The 24,032-nt window shown below is 40.3% G+C and overlaps 1 protein-coding gene across 6 annotated transcripts in view; it reads right to left on the reverse strand.

Moving 5' to 3' along the window:
* Positions 1-17,677, reverse strand: part of ANO10 (anoctamin 10) — a 237,145-nt gene extending 219,468 nt beyond the window's left edge. For 2 of the 6 annotated variants that reach the window (XR_004277434.1, XM_032307510.1), the window contains exons 1-4: positions 17,486-17,674; positions 9,373-9,525; positions 6,257-6,454; positions 4,719-4,853 (exon numbers count right to left, since the gene is read on the reverse strand). Coding sequence is in view for 5 of the 6 variants with exons in the window: in XM_032307510.1 (XP_032163401.1) it covers positions 4,719-4,853; positions 6,257-6,454; positions 9,373-9,511 (472 nt within the window). In the remaining variant the exon portion in view is untranslated. Of the gene's footprint in view, positions 1-4,718; positions 4,854-6,256; positions 6,455-9,372; positions 9,526-17,485 lie in introns of all 6 variants that reach the window. The other 4 variants (XM_032307868.1, XM_032307629.1, XM_032307692.1 and 1 more) reach the window with 4 other exon arrangements.
* Between the last annotated feature and the right edge of the window lie 6,355 nt (positions 17,678-24,032).

Here is a 24,032-nt window from a genome sequence, read left to right on the forward strand (position 1 = left end):
ACTAAATTAGTAAGGACACTGAAAAATCTCCTGACAAAGAAAAACCCTGGATCTGACAACTTTGCTGGTGAATTTTACCAAATACTTAAAGAACTAATACCAATCCTTTTCAAACTTTCCCCCAAAGTTAATGAGGAACACTTTTTTGTTGTTGTTGTTGTTGTTGTTTATTTTTTAAGAGATTTTATTTATTTATTTATTTATTTGACAGAGAGAGAGAGTGAGCCAGAGCATATAAGCAGGGGAAGCAGCAGAGGGACCCGGTGAAGCAGGCTCTCCACTGAGCAGAGAGCCCAAGGAGGGGCTTGATCCCAGGACCCTAGGATCATGACCTGAGCTGAAGGCAATTGTTTAACCATCTAAGCCACGCAGGCGCTGCAATGAGGAGTGCTATTAACTCATTCTATGAAGCCAGCATTACCCTGATACAAAGCCAGACAACAATACCACAAGAATACTACAGACCACCATCCCTTATAAACAATGATGCAAAAATACTCAAAAAAATACTAGCAAACTCAATTTAGCCACACAGTAGAAAGATGAGGCAACAAGCAAGTGGAATTTATTCCTGGAATGCAAGGATAATTCCAGTAAAAGCCTACTGTTATACACCATGTTAACAGAAAGGGGTGGGGGGGGACCACATGATCAACTCAACTGATGCAGAAAAAGCATTTAATATGAGTCACCACTTTTATACTCAACAAACTAGGAATAGAAGGAAACTACCTCAACATAACAAAATCCATCTGGGAAAAGCCCACAACAAATATCATACTGAATGGTGGAAGACTAAAAGTTTTTCCTTTAGACCAGGAATATGATAAAGAAGCTCACTTTCACCACTTCCATTCAACATAGAATTGGAAGTTCTAGCCAAAACAATTAGAGAAGAAAAAAAATGCATCCAAATTAGAAAGGAAGAAGTAAAATTACGTGTTGATGAGCAATATTGTATTTTATGTAGAAAAACCCTAACTTTTCTGTAAAAACATTGTCATGGCTAATAGATGAATTCAGAAAAGTAGCAGGATACAAAATGACATTTCTATATATTAACAATGAACTATCTGAAAATGTAATTATGGAATGAACTATCTGAAAAGGAATTATGGCAATCCCATTTATAATAGCATCGTAAAGAATAAAATAACTAATAAGAATTAGTTATTTTAGTTTTAGAATTTAGTTAATAAGAAATTAACTAAATGATGTACTGTATGGTGACTAACATAACAATAAAAAATTATAAAATTATAAAAAAAAGAAATTAACTAAAGACAAAAGATGCACACAATGAAAAACTACAAAACAATGCTAAACGAAATAAGACGTAAATAAATGGAAACACATCCCATGTTCATGGGACTTAATATTGTTGAATTGTCAATACTACCCAAAGTATCTATAGATTCAATGCAATCTCTATCAAAATCCCAATCAAGCTTTCTGCAAAAATAGAAAAACCCATCATAAAATTCATATGGAATTTCATGGAACTTCAAAACAATCTTGAAAAGGAAGAAAAAAATTCCTGAATTTAAAACTTACCATAGGGGCACCTGGGTGGCTCAGTGGGTTAAAGCCTCTGCCTTCAGCTCAGGTCATGATCCCAGGATCCTGGGATCAAGCCCCGCATCGGACTCTCTGCTCAACAGGGAGCCTGCTTCCCCCTCTCTCTCTGCCTGGCTCTCTGCCTACATGTGATCTCTCTCTGCCAAATAAATAAATAAAACCTTACAAAAAAAAAAAAAAAAACTTACCATAAAGCTGGAATGCTGAGTGGCTCACTTGATTAAGCAGCTGGCTCTTGGTTTTGGCTTTGCTCAGGGTCTTGAGATCAAGCCCCATGCCGCACTCCACTCTCAACATGGAGTCTGCCTGAGATTCTCTCCCTCTTCCCCTCTCCCCCTTGGCCCTTCTCCTGCCTTATGCAAATTCTCTCTCTCTTTCAAATAAATAACTAAAATCTTAAAAAAAAAAAAAAATGACCACAAAGCCACAAGAACCAATATAATGTGGTACTGGCATATAGACATATAGACCAATATAAACAGAGGCCAGAAACAAACCCTCACATACATGGTCAAATGATTTGTGCAAGGGTACCAAGGCCATTCAATGGGGAAAGGGTGGTCTTTCCAACAAATAGTACTGGGAAAACTGGATATCCACACGCAAAAGAATAAAACTCAATCCTTAAAAATAAATAAATAAAAATAGAAAATAAATTGAACCCTTACCTAACACCATAGAGAAAAGTTAACTCAAATGGATTAAAGACCTAAATATAAAACCCAAAACTATAAAACTCCTAGAAGAAAATATAGAGGAAAAGCTTCATGACATTGGATTTGATTGCATGACATTGGCAATAATTTCTTAGATATGACACCAAAGGTACAGGCAAAAAGAAAAAATAGGTTAAGTTGGACTTCATGAAAATTTTAAAATCATATGCATCAAAAGACAATATCAACAAAGTAAAAAGGCAATCCATGAAATAGGTAAAAATATGTGCCATTCATATATCTGATAAGGGATTAATATCCAGAATATATAAAGACTGTCTAAAACTCAACAACAAAAACAACCTGATTCAAAAATGGGCAAATGACTTGAAAAGACATTTCTCCAAAGAAAATATACGAATGGCCAATAAGCACATGAAAAGACACTCCACATTACTCATCATCAGGGAAATGAAAATCAAACTAAAATGAGACATCATCTCACCGCTATTGGAATGACCACTCCCAAAATATCAGAAAATAACAAGAGTTGGCCAGGATATAGAGAGACTGGAACCCTTGTGCACTGTCAGTGGGAATGCAAAATGTTACAACCACTGTGGAAAACAGTATAGAGGGTCTTCAAAAAATTAAAAATAGGTGCACTTGGGTGGTTCAGTTGGTTAAGCGTCTGCCTTCAGCTCAGGTCATGATTTCAGGGTCCTGGGATCAAGTCCCATGTCAGGCTCTCTGCTCAGTGGAGAGTCTGCTTCTCCCTCTCCCTCTGCCCCCCACTCATGCTCTCTCTCTCGCAAATAAATAAAGTCTTTTAAAAAATTAAAAATAGAAATATCATATGACCCAACACTTCCACTTCTGGATATACACCCAAAATAATTAAAAGCAGGGTCTTGGAAGGATATTTGCGGACCATGTTCATAAAAGCATAATTCAAAACAGACAAAAGGTGGAGACAACCCAAGTGTCCACAATGGAAGAGTAAACAAGCAAAATGTGGTATATACATACAATGGAATATTATTCAGCCTTAAAAAGGAAGGAAATTCCAACATATGCCACAACATAGACAAACCTAATGAATATAATGCTAAGTGAAATAAACCAGTCACAAAGAGAGAAATACTGTATGATTCCACTTATTTGAGATACTTAGAGGAGTCAAAACAATTGCCAGAAAGTAGAAAGTTGGTTGATTATGCCAGAGTCAGAGGAAGAAGGGAGGGAGACTGATTGTTTAATGGATACAGACTTCTGGTTTTACAAGATGAAATGAGCTCTGAAGAGGGATGGTGATGATAGTTGTACAATATTATGAATATATTTACATTGAAAATCTCTTAAGATTTTTAAACTTCAATCTTCAAATTTTATGTTATGTGTACTTTATCACACTAAGAGAAAGGCAGCTAGTTAAGAGATATACCACCATACAAAGTGGGTGATCTATGACTGGATCTTGGTTTGATCAAACCAACTCTATATATTTGGGGATAACTGAGAAAATCTGAAATGGACTGGTTCTTGGGCATCTGTCCTCCCAGGGCTTGGGGCCGGGGGAGTGGGTAAAGACTGGAAGATAGTATTATGCAGCCTAGAGAACACAGTGACTTACATGTTTAAAGTGCATTTGGACAGCAAAAATGCTCTGAGGCCTTGCCACCATCCGGTAGGGGAGCGGTTTGAAATTACACACTGTAGTGAGCTCTTCCATCTGCAAACTAGTATTCTCACTCAAATGGAATGACACAAAATCACAGAATTGCAAACTGCTGATTTGCATTCAGGTATCATGTCACTTTGTGATTCTTCCTAAGCCTTGCTCCCAAGTTCTCACTGACTGAGATAAGAGCAATTGGAAGGAGGGCTCCAGGAAAAGGTGGCGGCTCCTGTTCTCATTCCTCCCCATACTCCCTAGAGTGTCTGGACATAAAGTAAACTTTGCTAAACTTAACATGAGTAATACATGTATGTATTCACACCTAATTTTAAGCTAACTGAATGCTGTGAGAATGCAATTAATAAGTAGCGAACCATACAAAACAAATATATATATATATATATTTTTTAATATTTTATTATTTATTTGACACAGAGAGAGATCACAAGTAGGCAGAGAGGCAGGCAGAGAGAGAGGAGGAAGCAGGCTCCCTTCTGAGCAGAGAGCCCAATGCGGGGCTCGATCCCAGGACCCTGAGATCATGACCTGAGCTGAACACAGAGGCTTTAACCCACTGAGCCATCCAGGCACCCCACAAAACAAATATATTGGTCTAAAGGCACAATATAATGAAGCTCCAGTAGCAAAAGCTATGTTCACACAGAAATAAGTTATTGTAAAGTTCTATGCATTTTTCAGTAAGAGAAAAAAAAATAAAGCTTTTCTAACTTGTTATTCATGTCTACTAAGAAAAGATAATTGCATTAGAATGTGTATTCATGAAGCTGGTTGATACAATGACTTACATAATGATTTTCCTGGATACAACTTTGCCTGGGGGTAACCAGGGATCATCTTTTCTTCTCTGGCTCTAAGATTTTCAAGCTCATGTTTGATAATGAATTGACATTCTGCCATTGTAAGGAAGTCATTATTGTCATCTAAATGAAAGCAAAAATTTCCAGTTATTTTTCTCATTAATAGCCAAAATAAAATTAATAATATTCATATAACTTGGGATTACAGAAATGATGATATAAACAAATAACAAAAGGAGTTAGCCAAGTATAAAACTGCTAAATTAAGCAGAACATAAAGCCCCTTAGATATTCTTTAAGAATAAAAATATTGTTTTGCCTTCACATAATACAACTCTTCAATCATTGTACAATGGTACCCTCTTGTTCTGCAGTTTTTCTTTCTAGGGTGTTAGTTACCCCATGACTCACAGTCCAGAAGTGGCTGATCCCCTCCCTCTCACCTATCATCAGAAGGTCAATAGTAGCCTAACACTATGTTCCAATGCCTAGGTCATTCACCTCACCCCATCTCATCAGCTCATCATCACAAGAAGGGTACATACAGTAAAACAAGGCACTTTGAGGGAGAAAGAGAGACCACATTTGCAGAATTTTTATTACAGTAGATTGTTATCATTGTTCTACTTTATTATTGTTGTTGTTAATCTCTTATTGTGCCTAGTTTACAATTTAAGCTTTATCACAGGGATGTGCATATAGGAAAACAGCACATAGAGGGTCCAGTACTACCTGTTATTTCAGGCATCCAGTGGGAGGGCCTACAGTACTAGTTCTTATATAATATAGTATAAAAATCCAAATGGCAGCTACTTGCTTGATCTCAACTAATACCAATGAGCAGAAAGCCACATGCTCTTTAATTCTAACTAGGGATGACCTGAAGTTTGGCTGTATGACAAATTCTCCTTCCTCAAACTCACAAGCCTAGGCCTGTCCCTTCTGGCATTAACACCCCACCCATAAATGAGGAAGAAGATAGTCTGATAAGAAAATAGTATTCTGGGGGCACCTGGGTGGCTCACTCAGTTAAATGCCTGCCTTTGGCTCAGGTCATGATCTCAGGGTCCTGGGATCCAGTCGTGCATCACACTCTTTGCTCAGGGAGGAGCCTGCTTCTCTCTCCCTCTGCCCCTCTCACCCCCACTTGTGCTCTCTCTCTCTCAAATAAATAAATAAAATCTTAAAAAAAAAAGAAAATAGTATTTTTTTGGCAAGTGAATCCTGCTAAATGAGGTGAATTTTACCATTATACTTTACCCACTAAATAACTAAGTAAGGCCCATGGACCATATTTTATAAGCAAATTTTAGTGGAACAGTTTTACCCATTAATTTCTTATGGTCTATGGCTGCTTTTGTTTTCCAAGGGCAGTGTTAAATAACAGTGAGAAGTATATGGCCTGCACAGCCTAAAATATTTACAATTTGGTCCTTTACTGAAAATGTTTGCTGACCCCTGATCTACTCATCAGTAACTTATTTTTGAAACAAATTGATTCTGATAGAAACAATCTTGGGACTCACCATCAAAATCTTTGAAGTTATGTCGCGTTCCATATGTGAAGGCTCTCATAGTGTTATCATTACACTCTTTTACCAAACCTATTGCTTCTGCACCCAGTAACAGTGTAATCTTAGAGGCACCAACAAGATATAAGTTCTGATTTTCCAGTGTTTCTTTCTCATATTTATTTAATAGTGGTCTAAACAGGAGCTGGGCACCTTCAAAAACAAAAGATAAGCACAATCTTAGAGGAGTTTCAAAAATGAAAACATTCTAAATAAGTATTATTTCTAGTCTGATATAAGACAAATGTATTAACAATTCAAATCTATCTTCCAAATAAATAAGAATTACAAGTAAGTTGATTGATTTCCTTCGGAAAATGCCTTCTAGCTTCCTGTATTTCTGCTCACAAGTCTGATCCCTTATGTGTGACTTACTGTCTTTCTTAAAGTTTGTAGTATCTTCTCCACTCCCAGGGTTCTAGAACATTCCAATAGTAAGCCATTTTCATCTACAGTGCAGAGCACCGGCTGGGCCCTCCCCATCTGAAAAAGCATGGTGTCAACCTTAAGTTTCCCTTTGATGATTTCTTCTCCTTTTTCTCTATTCACTTTCTAGAACTCCTTTTATTCAGATGTGTACTTCCTAGACTAGTCCTCTAACTTCCTTACTTTTTCTCTGTCAAAGTTCCCAATTCTGTCCCCTTTATTCTACTTTCTGGGAGCTTTTATCAAAATTATTTTCTAATCCTTTTACTGAGTTTTTAAATTTTGCTTTTATACTTCTACTTTATATATGAGCTTTTTTTCCTAAATGAGTATTTTACAGTATCCAACTCCTGATCTCTTGATCTATCAAAAGTATCCAACTCTAGGTCTGTCTTAGCTTCTCATAACTGAGATCTGAGTTTTATATTTTCTCTGGTTTTCTTCTTTGGCAAAGTTTGCTGTTTTTATCTTTTTGTTTAGTTTTAGCTTTCTCTTTCATGTTAGGGATTTTCCTCAGACATTTGGTGATCTTTTATTATATGTGCATATTTAAGAATGGGGTTCTAGGAGGCTGTACTTAAGTTCTGAAGGCTTAGATGGAACTCCTTAAAGATAACCTTGAATACATAGTCATCTAGCCAGGTTGTTTTCCATGGTCAACTCTCTGATTTCTGCACCTTTAGTTATTTTGTCTTTGATCAGACTCCCCAAAAAAGATTATTCAACCTGCTTCCTAAATGATTTGAATGTAGCTGCTAACATTTTAGAAACTAAATTAGATGAGATTGGTAGGATGGAGTATAGGGGGAATAATACTCAGTTATTATCCTATTTTCAGTAGAGAATCTCTGTTTTCAACTGTGCATAAAGCCCTCACATCAAAATCCAAGCATCTTGCATTCAGTCTTCTGCTGTAATGGCAGAATACAGAAGGGATCTGGGGATCTATTTCTTACATGAGTCTCAGTCAATTCTTTTTTCTTTTTCTTGGTACTACTTAATTCCACCTCTGCAAGTCCCTAAAGTCACTAATACCTAAGTCTTTAGGAGTATTCTGTGGTGTTAAACTAAACTGACCTCAATTTATACCCCTGCCACCTTCAACTTTTGACTTTTTTGAAGTCTGAGAAGCTATTTACCACTCATCCACCTGTTTTCTAGCTTCCAAAATGGTGATGCTGCTATATTCTTTCCCTTTTTCTTTGTCAAACTGGACTTATCTCTTTTTTAAAAATCCTTTTATTGTCATGTTTGAAAAAGAGTAAAAATAAACTTGAGTGTTAAATCCACTACCTTTATCTGAAAGATCAGAATATGTTTTTGGAATGTTCTTTTCATATTTCCCAGCAGGGTAGAAAGATGCCCACCCCCACGCCATCCTTGTGTTTCTCTGCTGAAGGCACACAGTGAGCAGGGAAGACTGGGAATACACTGGAGTCCCTCCTTCTTAGGCACTACAAATGCTCTTCCATCACAGGAATTTTATTTTATTTCATTTTTTTAAAGATTTCATTTATTTATTTGACAGAGAAAGAGAAAGTGAGAGAGGGAACACAAGAAGGAGGAGTGGGAGAGGGAGAAGCAGGCTTCTGGCTGAGCAGGGAACCCATTGCAGGGAACCCATTGCAGGCCTTGATCCCAACCCTCTGGGATCAGGACCTGACCCCAAGGCAGATGCTTAGTGACTGAGCCACTCAGGTTCCCCCATCACAGGAATTTTAAAGAAGGGACTCCAACCCAGGGCAACACCTCAGATTTAGGTTAGAAAGTACTCTTGTTTTTAAGTTATCTTTTGGTTTAGTTGTTTGCAAAAACTTAAAAATTCCACTTTGATTCAAGGTTTTATTATAAAGAAAGCATTTTGGTTCACAGTCAAAATCTTTATTAAAAGATTTTTTAAAAAAAGATTAAAAGTTTTATTCCGTGTTTGGAGACTTGATAAAGTTTTAGATGAATTTTTAGGTGAAGTGCAAGTGCAAAACAACTCTTGTTTTGTGTAGTTTTATGAGGTGTTTGCTCATGTGAAATGTCCTCCATCCTCTCACCCAATCTAGATCCCTTTCCACCCTAGGAGAGAGCTAAGCTTTGGCTTCTATGAAGTCATACTTTTCCAGCCCAAAAACCATCACCAAGTGTTACCTCTGTCTTCCCGTTACTCTTCCAGCTAGTTTACATACAATTCATTTTTAAGTATCATGTACTGCTGTGTAACAGCTCTTTCATTAGGGTTTTTTGGAGGGGGCATTTACCTGCTACTTCAATTTCCAGGAATTGGCATTCAGTCTCCTTACACTGACAGTAACATCCTTGCAAGCAGAGACCATATTAATCTTTCCCTTAGCATCATAACTGACACATAGAGAGCACTCAATAGACACCTGTTCATTCATTTGATAAATACTGACCTACCATGTGCCAGGCTGTGTACTAGACACAGCATTTATAGCTGTGAACAAAATCACTCATGTCACTTATAGTCTAATGTAGACTTAAGGTCTCTTTTCAAGTCCAGATGAATAATAAAGAACAAAGAAATGGATTATTAATTTTAGAAATATATCGATGAAATAACTATAAAACATATTTGAAAATATATTTTTACTCACTAAGCATGACTGAGTCTGAGTTATATTTATTTTACTTACCTCCATCTTCCTTTTTAGAGACAATTCTGTTCTTCAGCCATTCTTTGGTTTCTTCTTTGACATCCTGAGCCAGTTCTAGAACGACCAAAGGTGTGAAGGAACTCTCACAAGTATCCAAAGATGATAAGGTCACTTTCATCTTTTACAAACGTGCTAAAATTAAAATAAAATAAAAAGCACACGGGTTACAATGGAAAAGAGAAATATATAGAAATATATAGACAAATATATATATTTGTATTTTCTCTTAACTACACCTAATTCTGGCTTCCAAGAAAAAGGAAGATTTTTCACGATCTAGTTGGGTTATACAATAGGCTCAATTAATGGTTCAGAGCACACATGTGAGGCAGGCCCATACAAAGTCAGGGGGAAGACCATCCTTTTCTATAAGCAGATCAGAACACAGCAGGGAGGACATTCAGGTAAGGAAAGGTCAGTATTGTCAAATGTGATCTCACACAGGAAGCGTAAGAAAGTATTTACGAGGGATGTGATACCTGAACAGGATTCAGAAGAATGAATAGGAGTTCACCAGCGAGACTTGGATAGCATTCTAAGTAGAGGAAATAATATTACCCTACAGAAAATGATGAAAAACAATCAACAGAATCAGAGGAATACAAGTGATTAAGTATGGCTGTAGCACTACCTGTGGGTGTGGGGAGGGGGGTAGGGTGCTAGGATGGGAATGAGCAGGTACTAACAAGGCACCCTGATTACAAAGGAACTGAGCTTTGTCAAATAAACGATGGGAGTCACCAGGTCAGTAAGAGCAGAGAACTAACACTGTCTGAACTCATGTTTCAGTATGGAGTTGATGTCCCCAGCATCAGCTTCCCTTCCTAGTTTTTCTTTCTCAGGAACATCACCTTTATCTCCATTTCCAAGCCTGAAAAATACTCAGGTCAACCTGGACCCCCCCACCCCACCCCAAATGGCATCATTCACGAAGGCTTAATGGCCTCTCTCTAAAATGTTTTTCATGCGAATCTCTTTAACCCAGTGATTTACATCAGGGACAATTTCTAGACTTTAGACTTACTTGTATTAGCTTTGTACTTGATATAAGTTTTAATGATTCCAAAGTACACATTCAAATCAATTCTTGGGAATAATCACAAAAGGAGTGATCAACACCACAGAACACCTTTCCATTCTTTGGAGTGAACCATGATCTTGCAACAAGCTGATCAAACAAACCAGTGTAAGCTTTTGTTCTTCTCTAATAGAGCACAGTTTTGGGGCAATGTAAGTATCATAAATCAATTCTGGATTCACATCATAGCACAAATCCCTCAGGAATGCTATTATTCTAAAATGCCAGCCAAATCCAAAGTCAGCATGCTAGGCTCTATGAAGGTAACCAGATCAAAATAGGACCCAGTACTCCCTTTCCAACAGTTAAAATGATATGGTCAGGAATTATACAGAATGAAATAATGATAAAAGATAGCAGTTAGAGCTATGGGAACTCAGAACACTTGATGTGCAAAAGTTTTCAAACAAGAATAAAGGGAGAGACTCATTCTACACAGGGAAAGAACATGTATAAAATCAATGATGCAAGAATAAAGACAGTATAGGAGAAGAACAGTAAGACTGGCCTGACCAGAGCAGAGAGGGCCACATTTTGTGTGCTGTGACCATTTAAGGATAAGGAATGCTACACTTCACATCCACTCCAGTGGCCAGAAAGGCCAGTCACTGTAGGTTTCTGAGCAGAGTATTAGCAACATGTCAGAATGATATGAATCTTAATACGTAAATTAAGGGGGCAAGATTGTGAGTGTTTTTCATCTTTCTATTCCCCCGAACTTCTGAAATTTTTCATAACAAAAAGTTGGGAAAAATGGTTAATCTACCAGTAGACTACAGAGGCTTAAGCATCATCAACTTTTAAAAGGAAATATCAAATGCAACGAACACTACTGCAGTACTTATTTTGGGCCATGCTGTGACAGTCTGAAGATACAAAAGTAAGTCAGGACCCGTTTCACTTCTGGGGAGTTCATGGTCTTTTAGCAGAAGCAAGTGTGTGCCAAATCATTCTAGCACAAAGCCTGAGTACAATAGTGGGGCAGGGCAGACGGAGGAGGCGGGATTAACTTTCTGGGAAGGGAGGCTGAGAACCAGACACCCTTCAACTTGGAAAAGGCACATGGATGACTCTAAGACTTCTGACCTGGGACATGGGACAGAATAAATAAAGAGACATGTTGGAAAGAATAGTAAGGTTAAGGGCACAATCAAAGGTTCAGTACAGTATATGTGGACATGCATCAAAGATGGCAGTTTTTTGGCAATTATGCATCACCTAATGTCAGTAATAAAAGGCCTACCTTATTCATAATTACCAGGTCATAAAACAATCTTTTTGAGACACTAAATGAGGGTTTCCATTCTAAACATGTATATGAGCATCAGCTAGAGATTCATAATAAATACTTACGCACTGATCTATTCTCATCTGAGATACTATACACCTTTCATTACTTGAGACAACCTTAACAAGATTTCCAATATATTACAAACAAAAGTGTCACTATCTCTGATATCCAAAGAGTTCCTACAAATCAACAAAAAAAATACAAAAAACTGAAATCACAAGTCACAAAAAGAACACAAGCGGCCAACACATGTTGAAAAGATGTACAAACATACTAATAAACTAAATGAAAAATAAGTAAAAGATGCTTTTCCTTTTTCAGATTTGCTGAAGTTGAAAGGTGGACAGAAGCCAGTTCTGGAACAGATGCAGAAAATTGGGCATTCTTGGGGTACCTGGGTGGCTTAGTGGATTAAGCCTCTGCCTTTGGCTCAGGTCATGATCTCAGGGCCCTGGGATCAAGGCCTGCATTAGGATCTCTGCTCAGCAGGGAGCCTGCTTCCTCCTCTCTCTCTCTACCTACTTCTCTGCCTGCTTGTGATTTCTCTGTTAAACAAATAAATATAATCTTTAAAAAAAAAAAAAAAGAAAAAGAAAATTGGGCATTCTCACACATGGCTGACAGATGTAACTTGATACCACCTTTCTAGAAAGCAGCATGGCAGTATTAAAAGCAATATTAAATATTCCTACTATTTAACACAACAATGCTACTTCTTGGAATTCATGCCAAAGAGATAATAAAATAGAATATATATATACACACATACATATATATACATGTATGTGTATATATATATATAGTGAAAGTTCATGACAACTTTCTTTTTTTCTCTGTTTCTTATTTATTTTTGGGTTCTAGTTACGGCAAAGAAATGAAAAAGAAACAACTTACAACCTGAAAGTCTAACGAGGAGATTGGCTAAATACATAAAGTGTGTCACAACTATACAACAGAACCATCAATACTAGCATCCAGATGCAATTATATTAACATGGAGAACATTTTAGAACACATTGTAAGGTTAAAAAAAAAATGCAAAGCATGATCCCAGTTATGGATATACACAATCCATACTAAGAGCAAAATGACAACACTAGTTAACTTTTGCGGGGGACTTACTACATGCAAAGAACTGGGCTACTCATTAAATTCTCACACCAACCCCATGAAGAAGAAACTCTAACACTTTCATTTAGCAGATGAGAAAACTGAGGTCAAACAGGGTAAGTAGGTTTGTCTTACGTCACACAGTAACAGAGCTGGGATTTAAATTCTAGTGGTCTGAGGCCAGAGCTTACACCCTGAACCATGTGTGGAAGCACTCACATTTCAGTCTACACTGTTTGCAGATTTTGTTTTGTTTTTTAAGATTTTATATATTTATTTGTCAGAGAGAGAGAGAGAGAAAAAAAAAAGCACAAGCAGGGGGAGCAGCAGGCAGAGGGAGAAGCAGGCTCCCTGCTGAGCAAGTAGCCTGATGCAGGCAGAACTTGATCTCAGGACCCTGGGATCATTACTGAGCTGAAAGCAGACACTTAATTGACTGAGCCACCCAGCGTGCATTTTAAAAAATTTGCCGCCAATGATTAGTCAGATTATTTCTCCAAACTGCCATGTCTAAGTAGCAGGATTTAAGCTAATTGTTATTTTCTTCTTTACATTTTTCTTTTTGATTTGAATTTTAATGAGCAAGGGTTTTTTTAACGTTTTCAACAGTAAGTATAAAATATACCCTTTAGTAAAGGTCAAGTCATATTTTTAAAACTATAATACCAGATAATATTTTGCTTTAAAATATTAAAAACATACCAACTTTGTACAAAAGAAGTTGCCAAACTTTAAAGGCTGTTTGAAGTAAAAGTTCACTAATGGTGAAAAGCCTTCTGCCTGACAGTATACACAATGAAAGGACTCGGTACCTAGGCACACCCTCTCCTATCCAGAAGCAGATGGCCAAAAGCACCAGAGGGCTGCACAGCGATAGAATTTTTAGAGCAGAAGGAGCCTTGGGGTCATTTAGTTCCATGACCTCACCATATCATGTTCATCAGACCCCAAAATCACACAAATAGTGTGGTAGATATGGGACTGAAATCCAGTGCTCTTTGAATGACATGAAGAAGGTGTGGGTTTTTTGTCCTTTTTATGAACTGAGTTCATAAAGTCAGTTTTACAGTCTCATCATTAGAAGGAACACTGGCCTGCCCACACTGTGCAGCGGCATGCTTTAGCTCCAAAGAAGTCTCACAGACTAACACGAGTGCCAGTGTTGTGTGGACACTGCTCTGAGCAATGTGAATGGCAGGTGGGGGTAGGGGAGAAGGCCCACTAAGGCTTTTTAGTGGAGTTTGGTAAGACTTGACCCCTTTAAGGCTCTAGTACAGAAAATGCTCTTGAGGTTTCCACACTGTTGATGACAACCCTTTCAGGACCAACTCTGCTCCGTTCATGCTTTCGGTTTTCAGCTGTCCTACGCTTATGCCATCCATTGAGCCACAATGTACTTACAAACCTGGTTACCTAAGATGCCCCTTCCCCACCCTGCAACACCTCCTGTGCTCTCTTCTTCTAGTCCCTGTAATCCACCTAGGGGAACCTAATGCTCAGGAAATTTCTGTATAGGAACAGCTCTGTGATGCCCTTTCCTTGGGGAATTCCTGTTCCTGTTCTGTACGCAGCAGGGTACAGGTAAGGAGGATTCAATTTTACAGTTTACAGGACAGGGTAATCCAGGCGTGCCCTAAACCTACATCTTCCAATTGGCTAGCCCAGTGGTATGAATAGCAAGACTAAGGTGGTGAAAACACGAAGCCTCATGGCAGCCTTGGCCTAAGCTGAGTTCTACAATCTGCTTTAACCAGAGGATCTTAATAGGAACTTGGTCCACCATTACCAGGCAGGACCAGTACATGGGACCAAAATACAAGATGGGCGGACATGAGGCCTTTTTAAGTATATGGGAAGAGAGTTTCATGGTCCCACTTGGGGCCAATCTAAAAACAATGACTCAACATATGTGGTCTTCTTAGACTCTAGAAGGTAGCATGATTTCTACAACCACAACCAATTTCCCCCTCTTATCCAGGCTGTCAGCCAGGACAGCAGCCAGGAAGGACTAAAAGGCTTAGCATACAGGTTCCATAGATACTGTGGGGCACAAGATAGCCATCCCAAATTCTGCTCTTCACATGTGCTGAACAGGGTCAGAAAGAGGCCTATAAATGAACTGGACTCATGTGACTTTTACTTTAGCTACTGGAATCACTTGCCTATAATAACAGGTAAATCCTGTCCATAGAGGTTGAAACGCACATATGAAGAGAAATACACTGTGAGTTCAACCATGGGTGGGAGGCTGAGGGGCTGAGAGTATGTGCATATTTTATCAAGGATCAAAAAAAGAATAGGAGACCCTATATTCTCTTCCTAAATTGGGGGAGAGGGGGCAATGGAATTATAAATTCAGAGGCTAGTAAGAAGGAAATGCACTTGCTGTCTTCAGAAATCACCTTATTTCAGACTCAAGGAGAAACATACACCAAAATTACAAAATTTTCTGTCATGAAGCAACACAGGAATATACCGGTGAGAGAAAAATGAAGGGCCACACTGACTGAGCTGGAAAATGAGAGGGATTTCTTCAGGAGAAAAGTTGCAATTTTAATGGCCAGGGCTAGAAGGAAGAAGGACAGGACCCCTCCAGAGGCCCTGAGGGTAAAGACAGCTTAGAGACATCCTCTGAAACCTCCAATAGGCAGTTAATTATGAGAGCAACTGTGGGATATTCCTTCTTTGAGACCTAAGGCAGCTACCTCTTGGTGTTATATCAGATGTGGGCAAATTTGATAGTAGAAAATCAGCACTGCACACACACACCCTCACTAGAATTTGACACTCAGTGACACCAACAAGGTAAGGAAGCTGCTGAGGCCTATTCCCATACCTGGGAACATGGTGGCATCAGGATTCCACAGGAAGATGCAGGACAGGTGAGACAAGACAACTGAAGACAGCCTGGCCATAGCAGCCCAAGTCCAGGCCTGATTAGATGCTACACCAGCAGAAGGCCACCTGGACACAGAATCACCCAACTGAGCCTTGCCACAGACTGACCGATAAAGTGAAACAACACTATTTCCTCTTCTCATTCAGACTTTCTATCTACTTTCATTATGCCACAAACTGTCAAGATTTTGCTTTTTTTGGCTGGAATGATGTCTGAGAACCTGAAGCAACACCGAATCTCACCTTAAGCATAGCACTTGACACAAAACAACTCTAATATGTGATAAAAGAATAAATCCATATGATAACCATACAACCATTTAAAAAGATATTTAAGGAGACTTTTTAATGATCCAGGAAAATGCCAAGTGGGAAAAAAGCAAAGTAATATAACAATATGATCTCAATAATGTAACATGTACATTTAATACACTATAAAATACAAAAAGAATTAAGAAGAATTGCACCCAAATGTTAATAGGGTTGGTGAAATTACATGAGATTTTAATTTTCATCCTTATATTTTTTCTCAATCTTCCAACTTTCTACAATGGAAAAAAAAAAAGTTTCACTGGCTTTTTAAGTGCACACACTCCAATTCACCAGGCCATTTCCTATTCCCTTACATTATTTTAGACCTTTTAAATTTCATTCTTCACTGGCAATTCTATGATTCTTGCAGCAATAGCTGGTCAGAACAGATAATGGTCTACTTTCCACAGTGAATTGAAAACTATGTACCATACAGAATAGGCCCTTAGACAACATCCAGCTCTGTAGGTTAGTGTGACTTCAAATTGAAAGGAGACAAATAATAAAGATTTTTTAACTCCAAAGGATTAGATTTTTAAAAATTAAACACCACGGGATTTAAGAGAATGGGATACAACTATTTTTCCGTCTGAGTGAACCTCAACTGTACTTATTTTTAAGTCCGGAACCTCCGCACTTTGTCTTGGCGGCTGAACAGTGTTTTGCTGCAGACAGCGCACACCAAGGCTGGCGCTGTGACGGTACCGGGAAAACAGAAGCAGCCTGAAGGAAATCTCTATTCCATCCACATTTCTTCGGTGTCCCAGGCACTGCTCCTGACTTGCATTTATTACTTAAAATTACAGTGTGTCCCAGTCAAGAGCTTGGAAACACAATCATCCTGATGTGAAAGAGAGCATGACCCCGCAAGTTCGCTCTAGCCACACTTCGTTCTGACATACCCTAACCGCCCCCAGGCTCCTGGGACTGTCCGGGGGAAGCGTGAATCCTGAGCCCCGCTGAGCTGGTCCTTCCAAAACACGCCCTTAAGCTTCGCAGTCTTTTCCACCCCCGCCCACGACCTCATTCTCCTTAGCTCTGAAGACCCCCAACCCCACAGCCTGACTCCAGCCCCAGGTTTCGGCCTCGCTACGTTTCGTTCATTACTCAACCCTCCACCCATAACCCCTCCCCAGATCTCGGCTCCCCCCAGCCCCCACCTGCGACTGCCATTCCCCAACACCTTCAGTCCTCCCTCCCCCATCCCGCATTTGCGCCCATTCCCGTCCCACTTCCCCATTCCTGGGACTGCCAGCACTGAGAGGTACCCCGGGAAGGAAGGGCGGCCGGCGGCGTCCCTAGAGGCGCCCCGCCGCGGCGGGGCAGCCCGGGCTTAGCTCCGCACGGACCCTGGCTCCACGCCGCCGGCAGCGAGAGGGTCTGCAGTCCCCTCCCCCACGTACCGGCCGCAGCGGCAATCCACGTCTTCGCAGGCGCGCCTAAGAGCCAGCGCGACCCGGAGGCACCGCCGTGCACGCTCGAGGGCGGGGCGGGACGGGGCCTGAGGGGCGGGCGCGCCAGGCACTGGGCGTGGCAGGCCTGGAGGGGTCCAGAACGCCGGAGCCCTCAGGCAGGGCCGGACCACCCCGGGAGAGGCGGGGCCCAGCACTGCGTCGCACTGAGCGGGGCGGGGCCTAGCAGGGAGTGCTGCAGGCGCAGACCGGAACGGCTCCGCAGAAAAGTGAGACGGGCCTAGCAGGCCTTTGGCCGGGAGTGGGAACGGGGCGGCGCACGGGAGAGGCGTGTCGCGCGCGCTGTCACTCTGAGAAGGAGTCGGACCACAGAGTGGGGAACTGGGCCTCGCGGGGCGGTCGCACCGTGGGGGGGCGGGACCACGGCGAGAGGGCGTGCCCTACGAGCGGTCATTCCGGGGGGCGGGACCACATTGGGCGAGGCGTGTCTTGTGGGCTGTCTTTCTTATGAGGGGTGGGGCCTCGCTGGGCAGTCGCGCCAAGAGGGGGCGGGACCTAGTAGGTCCGCTAAAAAAGAATTACTGGTGTCCAGGCTCTGGCAGGAGACCTGCTACCGAGAGTAATAGCTTTTTTCGTAAAAGCGGCAGTCCTCCTCGAATTTCCTAACCTTAACTAACACAGGTACTAATATAGGTCTTTCGTAAAGGGAACGTTGGGAAAGCGACGGGGTTGGGGTGGAGGGTTTAGTCTTCTCTTTTCTACTTAGGCTGATGCTCTGCTTTCGGATAGCCAAGGAAGCATGTGTGCCTCTTCACATTTTCCTCCTTTCAGTCTCTTACGGTCCAGATTCCACTTTTCCTGACACTTTCAAATATAAGAGCAAGTACCCGCCACCCCTTATCTCTCAGAAGACCTCTACTCTCCCTTTTTCTCTCTGTAGCCAATTCCGTCTCCCTGACCTTCCTAGATCCTACCCACCACCCACGTCAGAGCCTTTTGCCCTGGCCGTTCCCTCTGCCTTCCTTAATTATGGAGGTTGTTTGCTTTCCTCCCTCGGGGAGCGGAATCCCACCTTTTCGCTGAGCTCCTTTCCTCCTCCATGCCTCACCATCTACTTACCTGCTCTATTTCTTTTTTACATAGCATATCCCACTTAACTGTTTAATGTTATGTTTACTTTCAGTCTCTCTCTAGAATGTAAACTTCACAAGGGCAGAAATTTTTGTCAGTTTTGTCCACTAGTATGTTTCCAGTGCCTGGGACAGCCCTAGATCTGCAACATGCCCAATAACTCAGTGGAATGAAAGAAAGCAATGAATGAATAAATGCTTTATAAGGACTACCCCAAACCCCCACCCTCCATACCCATCTCAGCCCAGAGGGATGCCTCCAAGTCCTGCCAAGCCAGAGCAGTGAGGTCTGCTCTTCCACTTCTCCAACCGTTCTTGCAGGGTCCAGACAGGAAGGAGGGAAACTAGGTGAAAGGGAACAAAGGCTGGTTACTCCCTAGGGGCTGTTGTTCTTTCTAGAACTCCAATGCTTCATCAAGAAGCTCTCAACCTTACTGACCAGCTCTCAAACGGCTGTCTTTTAGTAAGTCCTGCATGGCTATATTTAGAAGTTCTCTCTCTTCCCCAAGTTGGGACAAATTTTTTCTGAGTTTCTGTAGGTTTAGACATTAAGTACTCATTAGGCTTTTTAAAACTGTAGTCTTCCTATCTTCTCACCCCTTGAACTTGAATCGCAATCCCTCCACATAACTTTATCTTCTGATAGTTATATGACCATAAGGACTGGCAAAAACAAAATTTGAATGAAAATATAAAGAAATATAATCATCTCTACAATTAACAAATTAAAACTTTGTGGTAAAGTACAACAGATTAGTTGTTGGACAACACAAACAGCTGACCTGAGTGAATTAATGACATGGATTTCTGCATAACAAACCACAACACACAATTAGGGATTCCCATCTCCTCTGTCCTTTGTGGGATTTCCTTCATATTCTGTGGCTCCCAGGACCTATTTCCAGTTCTGCTGGCCAGAAAGCTAGGCTGCTCTTGAAGTTTCCTAGGCTTTCTATCTGTTGTGCATATCTGTCTGTGGGGCTATTGTAAAGGCAGTGATGAGGGAAAAGAGAAGAAAATAACAGGGATTCTCTTAGTTACCCATATCACCTTACTATAGCAGCCCAGCACTGGAACTGGGACTAGCCTCAGGACAGAGGAGGGAGAAGAAAAAACAATCAGGAGTTTTAAACACTGTCCAGCTTGTAAAGCCTTTTTTGCATATTTTATCTAGAGGTTTTAATAGTAGTGAGAGGGGTACTCAGGCTGCAGTCGACTTACTGCATTTTGGCCAGAATTAGAATTTACCAACCTGATAGATGAAAAAATGTTTCAATATGCATTTCTCTTATTACAAGTGTGAACGAGACATTTGTATTTTGTCTTCTATGAATTCTCTATATATTTTGTTCAATTTTCTACTGGATAAAGTTTATGTAATAGTAAAAGTAGTCCTTTTCTTAGATATGAATGTCAAAACTTTTTCTCAGTTTGCCACATCTTTTTATTTTACTTATGCTGTTTTATTTGCTTGTTTTGTGCTTTGTTTTATTAGCAAGCAGGCCTTTTCCTTTTCTAATTAATGAATTTTACCACACTTTTCTTTTACTACTTAGTATTTCCAGGTTGTATCAGACTTAGAAAGACCTTTAACTTTCTTAGATTACTTTGAAAAATTTTCCATGTTTTTTTCTTAATGTTCCATGAGTCACATTTTTCCTTTAAAAATTTGACTTATCAGGAATTTGTTTTGATATAAGTGGAATGGATTTTGCTTTACTTTATATCTTAATACTGACACAATTGCCTGATTTTGTTTACTTGAAAACCCATCTTTCCCTTACTGATTTTTTTTTAAAGATTTTATTTATTTATTTATTTATTTGACAGACGGAGATCACAAGTAGGCAGAGAAGCAGGCAAAAAGAGAGGAGGAAGCAGGCTCCCCGCTGAGCAGAGAGCCCAATGCAGGGCTCCATCCCAGGACCCTGGGATCATGACCCGAGCCGAAGGCAGAGATTTTAACCCATTGAGCCACCCAGGCACCCCTCCCTTACTGATTTAAATGTCATCATTATCACATACTAAATTTCATTCTGTATTTCTGGACTTTTGCAATACATCTTTTTCCTTCTTTAAACTTTCCAGAACCGTGAGAAAAGGCCAACACACCCTGATAGTTTCTGAATCCCTTATTTCTATCATAACTGTCTAGTACAACAGCCACTGAAGTCTTGCCTTCAGTAAACTGGTCATTCCAGGAAACCACAGATGACCATTTAGGTAACTTTTCCTACTGTGTGCCCTATATTCATAGTATCCCATTTTCCTCTGGTGACAAGGTCACCATTTTCTTTAAACCTAGCCAGGTCAGATCCAATCCCAGACTTCCCTCTTGAGGGCCTGATTCCTGCAACCATTTCCAATACCAAATATGTACAGACCAGGGCTAGAACCACAGCCACTGCCTGAGTATGAAGAATGGACAGTTTAACCTGTGATCCATGGATTTCAGAGTTGGATCAAGAAGCTTCCACAACCACTACTGCCACCTGATACCAGGAAGCTTGAAAATAGACTGGAACTTGGTGCAAAGAAGTTTCCTAACTTCTACTACCTAATCTCAAATCAGGTAATTGTGACAGTGGTTGATCTCATAGTCACATAATTTGGAAATAATTAGAATTTTCCTGCTTTCTTTTCTTTTTTCTGATATTAAGGAAATGATTCTGGTGTTTACTCAGCAAGTAGGATGTTGACTTTGGGTTGGAGATAAATATATTTTATTATGAAGTAAGAATCCATGAATTATTATTTAATTGAAAGTTTTTTATCTATCAAGGATGAATGCTGAATTTTTTTAATATGCCTTTTCATCATCCATGAAGACATTTATAGTAACTTTTTTCTTATTAATAATGAATTCTATTAGTAGGTTTCCTTATTTAGCTTTTATTCTGAAAGTGATAGAGAGCCCTTGAGGAATTCTGAGCAGATGAGTGATATTACGTGCCTCACATCTGAACAGGATCACTCAGATTTCTGTGTTGAGAACACACAGAAGAGGCACATAGATGGAAGCAGATTATTACAGTAATTGAGGTAAGAGATGGACTATACCAGAGAGGTACAGTGATGAGAAGCATATAGGTTCTAGAAATATCCAGAAGGTAAAGTTCTCAGGAATTGCAGACATGTGAAGTACAAGTGACAGCAGTATCATTAATTGAAGTAGGGAAGACTGTGCCAGGAGTGGGTTTGGAGGAGAGTCAGGACCTCTGTCTTGGACACACTGTTTAAGATCCCTTTTGGAAATCTGAGTTGGAATACAGGCCCTTGGCAGTCAGGAGAGAAGGCACAGCTGGAGGGATGCATTTGCAGAGTGTTAGTGCAGACCTGGTATTTGAAGCTGCAGGCCTGCCTGGGTCCCCCAGAGGTGCAGGAGCCACTAGGGAAGAGGACCAAGGACTGAGCCCAGGGCCTTAGCTCCAACAGTGAGAGGTCAAATCAAGAACCAAAAACAGCAGAGGAGTTTTGCAGAGACTGGCCAGTCAGATGAGAGGTAAGCCAAGAGAGTAGGAGGGGGGACGTCTCAGAAGCAAGAGAAGAACATGAATGAAGAAGAAGCGGTGCCACATTCTGAGGGCAGGTCAAGTAAGATGAGAACTGGGAACGTGAAATAATATGACAGCACTAAGATGAACATATTTGGTCTACCAATTATGGTAACCATGCCTAAATCACTTGCAAATAAACAAAATATTCAAATTGGATGGATGAAAACTCAGCTCTATATTCTATGTAATGGACAACCTAAAGTAATTTTCAGTTTTACGATAAAAGGATGGTCAAAAGCATGCCAGGCAAATACAAACACAAATAAAGCCAAGATGGTTGGATTCAGAGGAAAAAATCATTAAACAAGACAAAGAAAGGGAGTTTGGAACGCTTATGTGTAGAATTCACAGTGAGATAACATACTTACGGATATCTATGCACCAAATAACACTGTTGTCCCTGCCTCAAACAGGGCCTTTGCACCTGCTCTTCCCTCTGCCTGGAACACTCTTCCCTAGCACACCACTAACTCTTTCACTCCTCCAAGACTATTCAAAATGTCGTTTTCTCAATGAGGCCTACTCTCACCGCCAGACTCAAAATTGTAACCTAGTCTCTCTAATCCCTGTAAACTATTTTGCTGTTTTCATTCTGGGTCTCCATGGCTCCTCCTAAATTTGCTTTCATGTCTATTTTCCAGGGACAGGCGGCCAGTTTTCCTTCAATTCTTGATACCTTTTTTTTTTTTTTTTTACACTTTCACTTCTTTTCAAAGTGCCACCAGCTTGTGTCTACCTCCTGCCTCACTTTCTTCCGTGTGAGTCACTGGCAGAGGATATGGTGGGTAGGGTCCAGGTCCCTGACTGGAAGCTCTTCTTAGGGCTCAGTATTGACTTGGCAAATTGGCTCAGCCTTTGCTTTTCTTCCACCCAAAAACAGGCCACTGGAGGACTGCTCCTGGTGCAGTCTTCTCTCTACTCACTGGCAGACTACTTCCTCCATATTTGTGGTGGTGTGTGTGTCCTCATGCAGCCCTACCTCCTTGCTTTTACCTTCATTTTTGACCTGCTGCTGCTCTGAGCCTTGGCTTGGTGCACCCTCTCCACTGGGTCCTTCACTGTGGAGTGCCCCCTGGCCCTCTGTGACACCTGCAACCCTGAGTGTGCTTGCTCCACTTCTGTCTAGGTCCCTACTAAGCCTCACTGCTGTGGGTACTCTCCCATCTGTTTCATGTGGTTGTACGGTCCGGGGGTCTCCCAGTTTGTCAAAGATGAGTATTTTAGCTAGTTCAGGCTGCTATTCCAAAAATACCATATACTGCTAACTTAAACAAAAAAAAATTTTTTTTTGATTATTTTATATTTTTCCAAAATAGAAATTTATGCTTATATATTAAAACACCTATCTTATCCTCCTAGAAACAAATATGTAAACCTTTTCCATCCTCCCTGTAACTATTGAGTACAAACACTTTTTGCCAGAGTAGACGAAATATCATATAAATATTTTTAATGTCCTGGGGAAAGTGTTATTTTATTTCCACCATGTTTTTACTGGAAACCTATAATATAGAGTAATGATGATTTGACATCTGCCAAATAAGCAAGGACATAATTTGGCTCCCAGTGTTATTTCAATTTCCTGTCTTAGCAGGGAACAGTCTAAATGGCTAATGGGTCCTTTCTGTGTCTTCTCTATATCTAATACATTCCTGGAATAAAGCCATTGATATAATAGAATTCCTCTATGAAATTGCTCACCTGACGGGAACTGCTCATCCTAAGTATTAGATTTTGATTGAGATGGGTATCTTCAACCATCAAAATCTATATTATTAGTGTCAAGACCTCCAAAGGGTACGACATTTTACCATACCTATGAGCAAGTAAGTTAACCTGTCTCAGTTTCAT

This window comes from Mustela erminea, chromosome 1 (assembly GCF_009829155.1).
Source record: "Mustela erminea isolate mMusErm1 chromosome 1, mMusErm1.Pri, whole genome shotgun sequence".
NCBI lineage: Eukaryota > Metazoa > Chordata > Mammalia > Carnivora > Mustelidae > Mustela > Mustela erminea.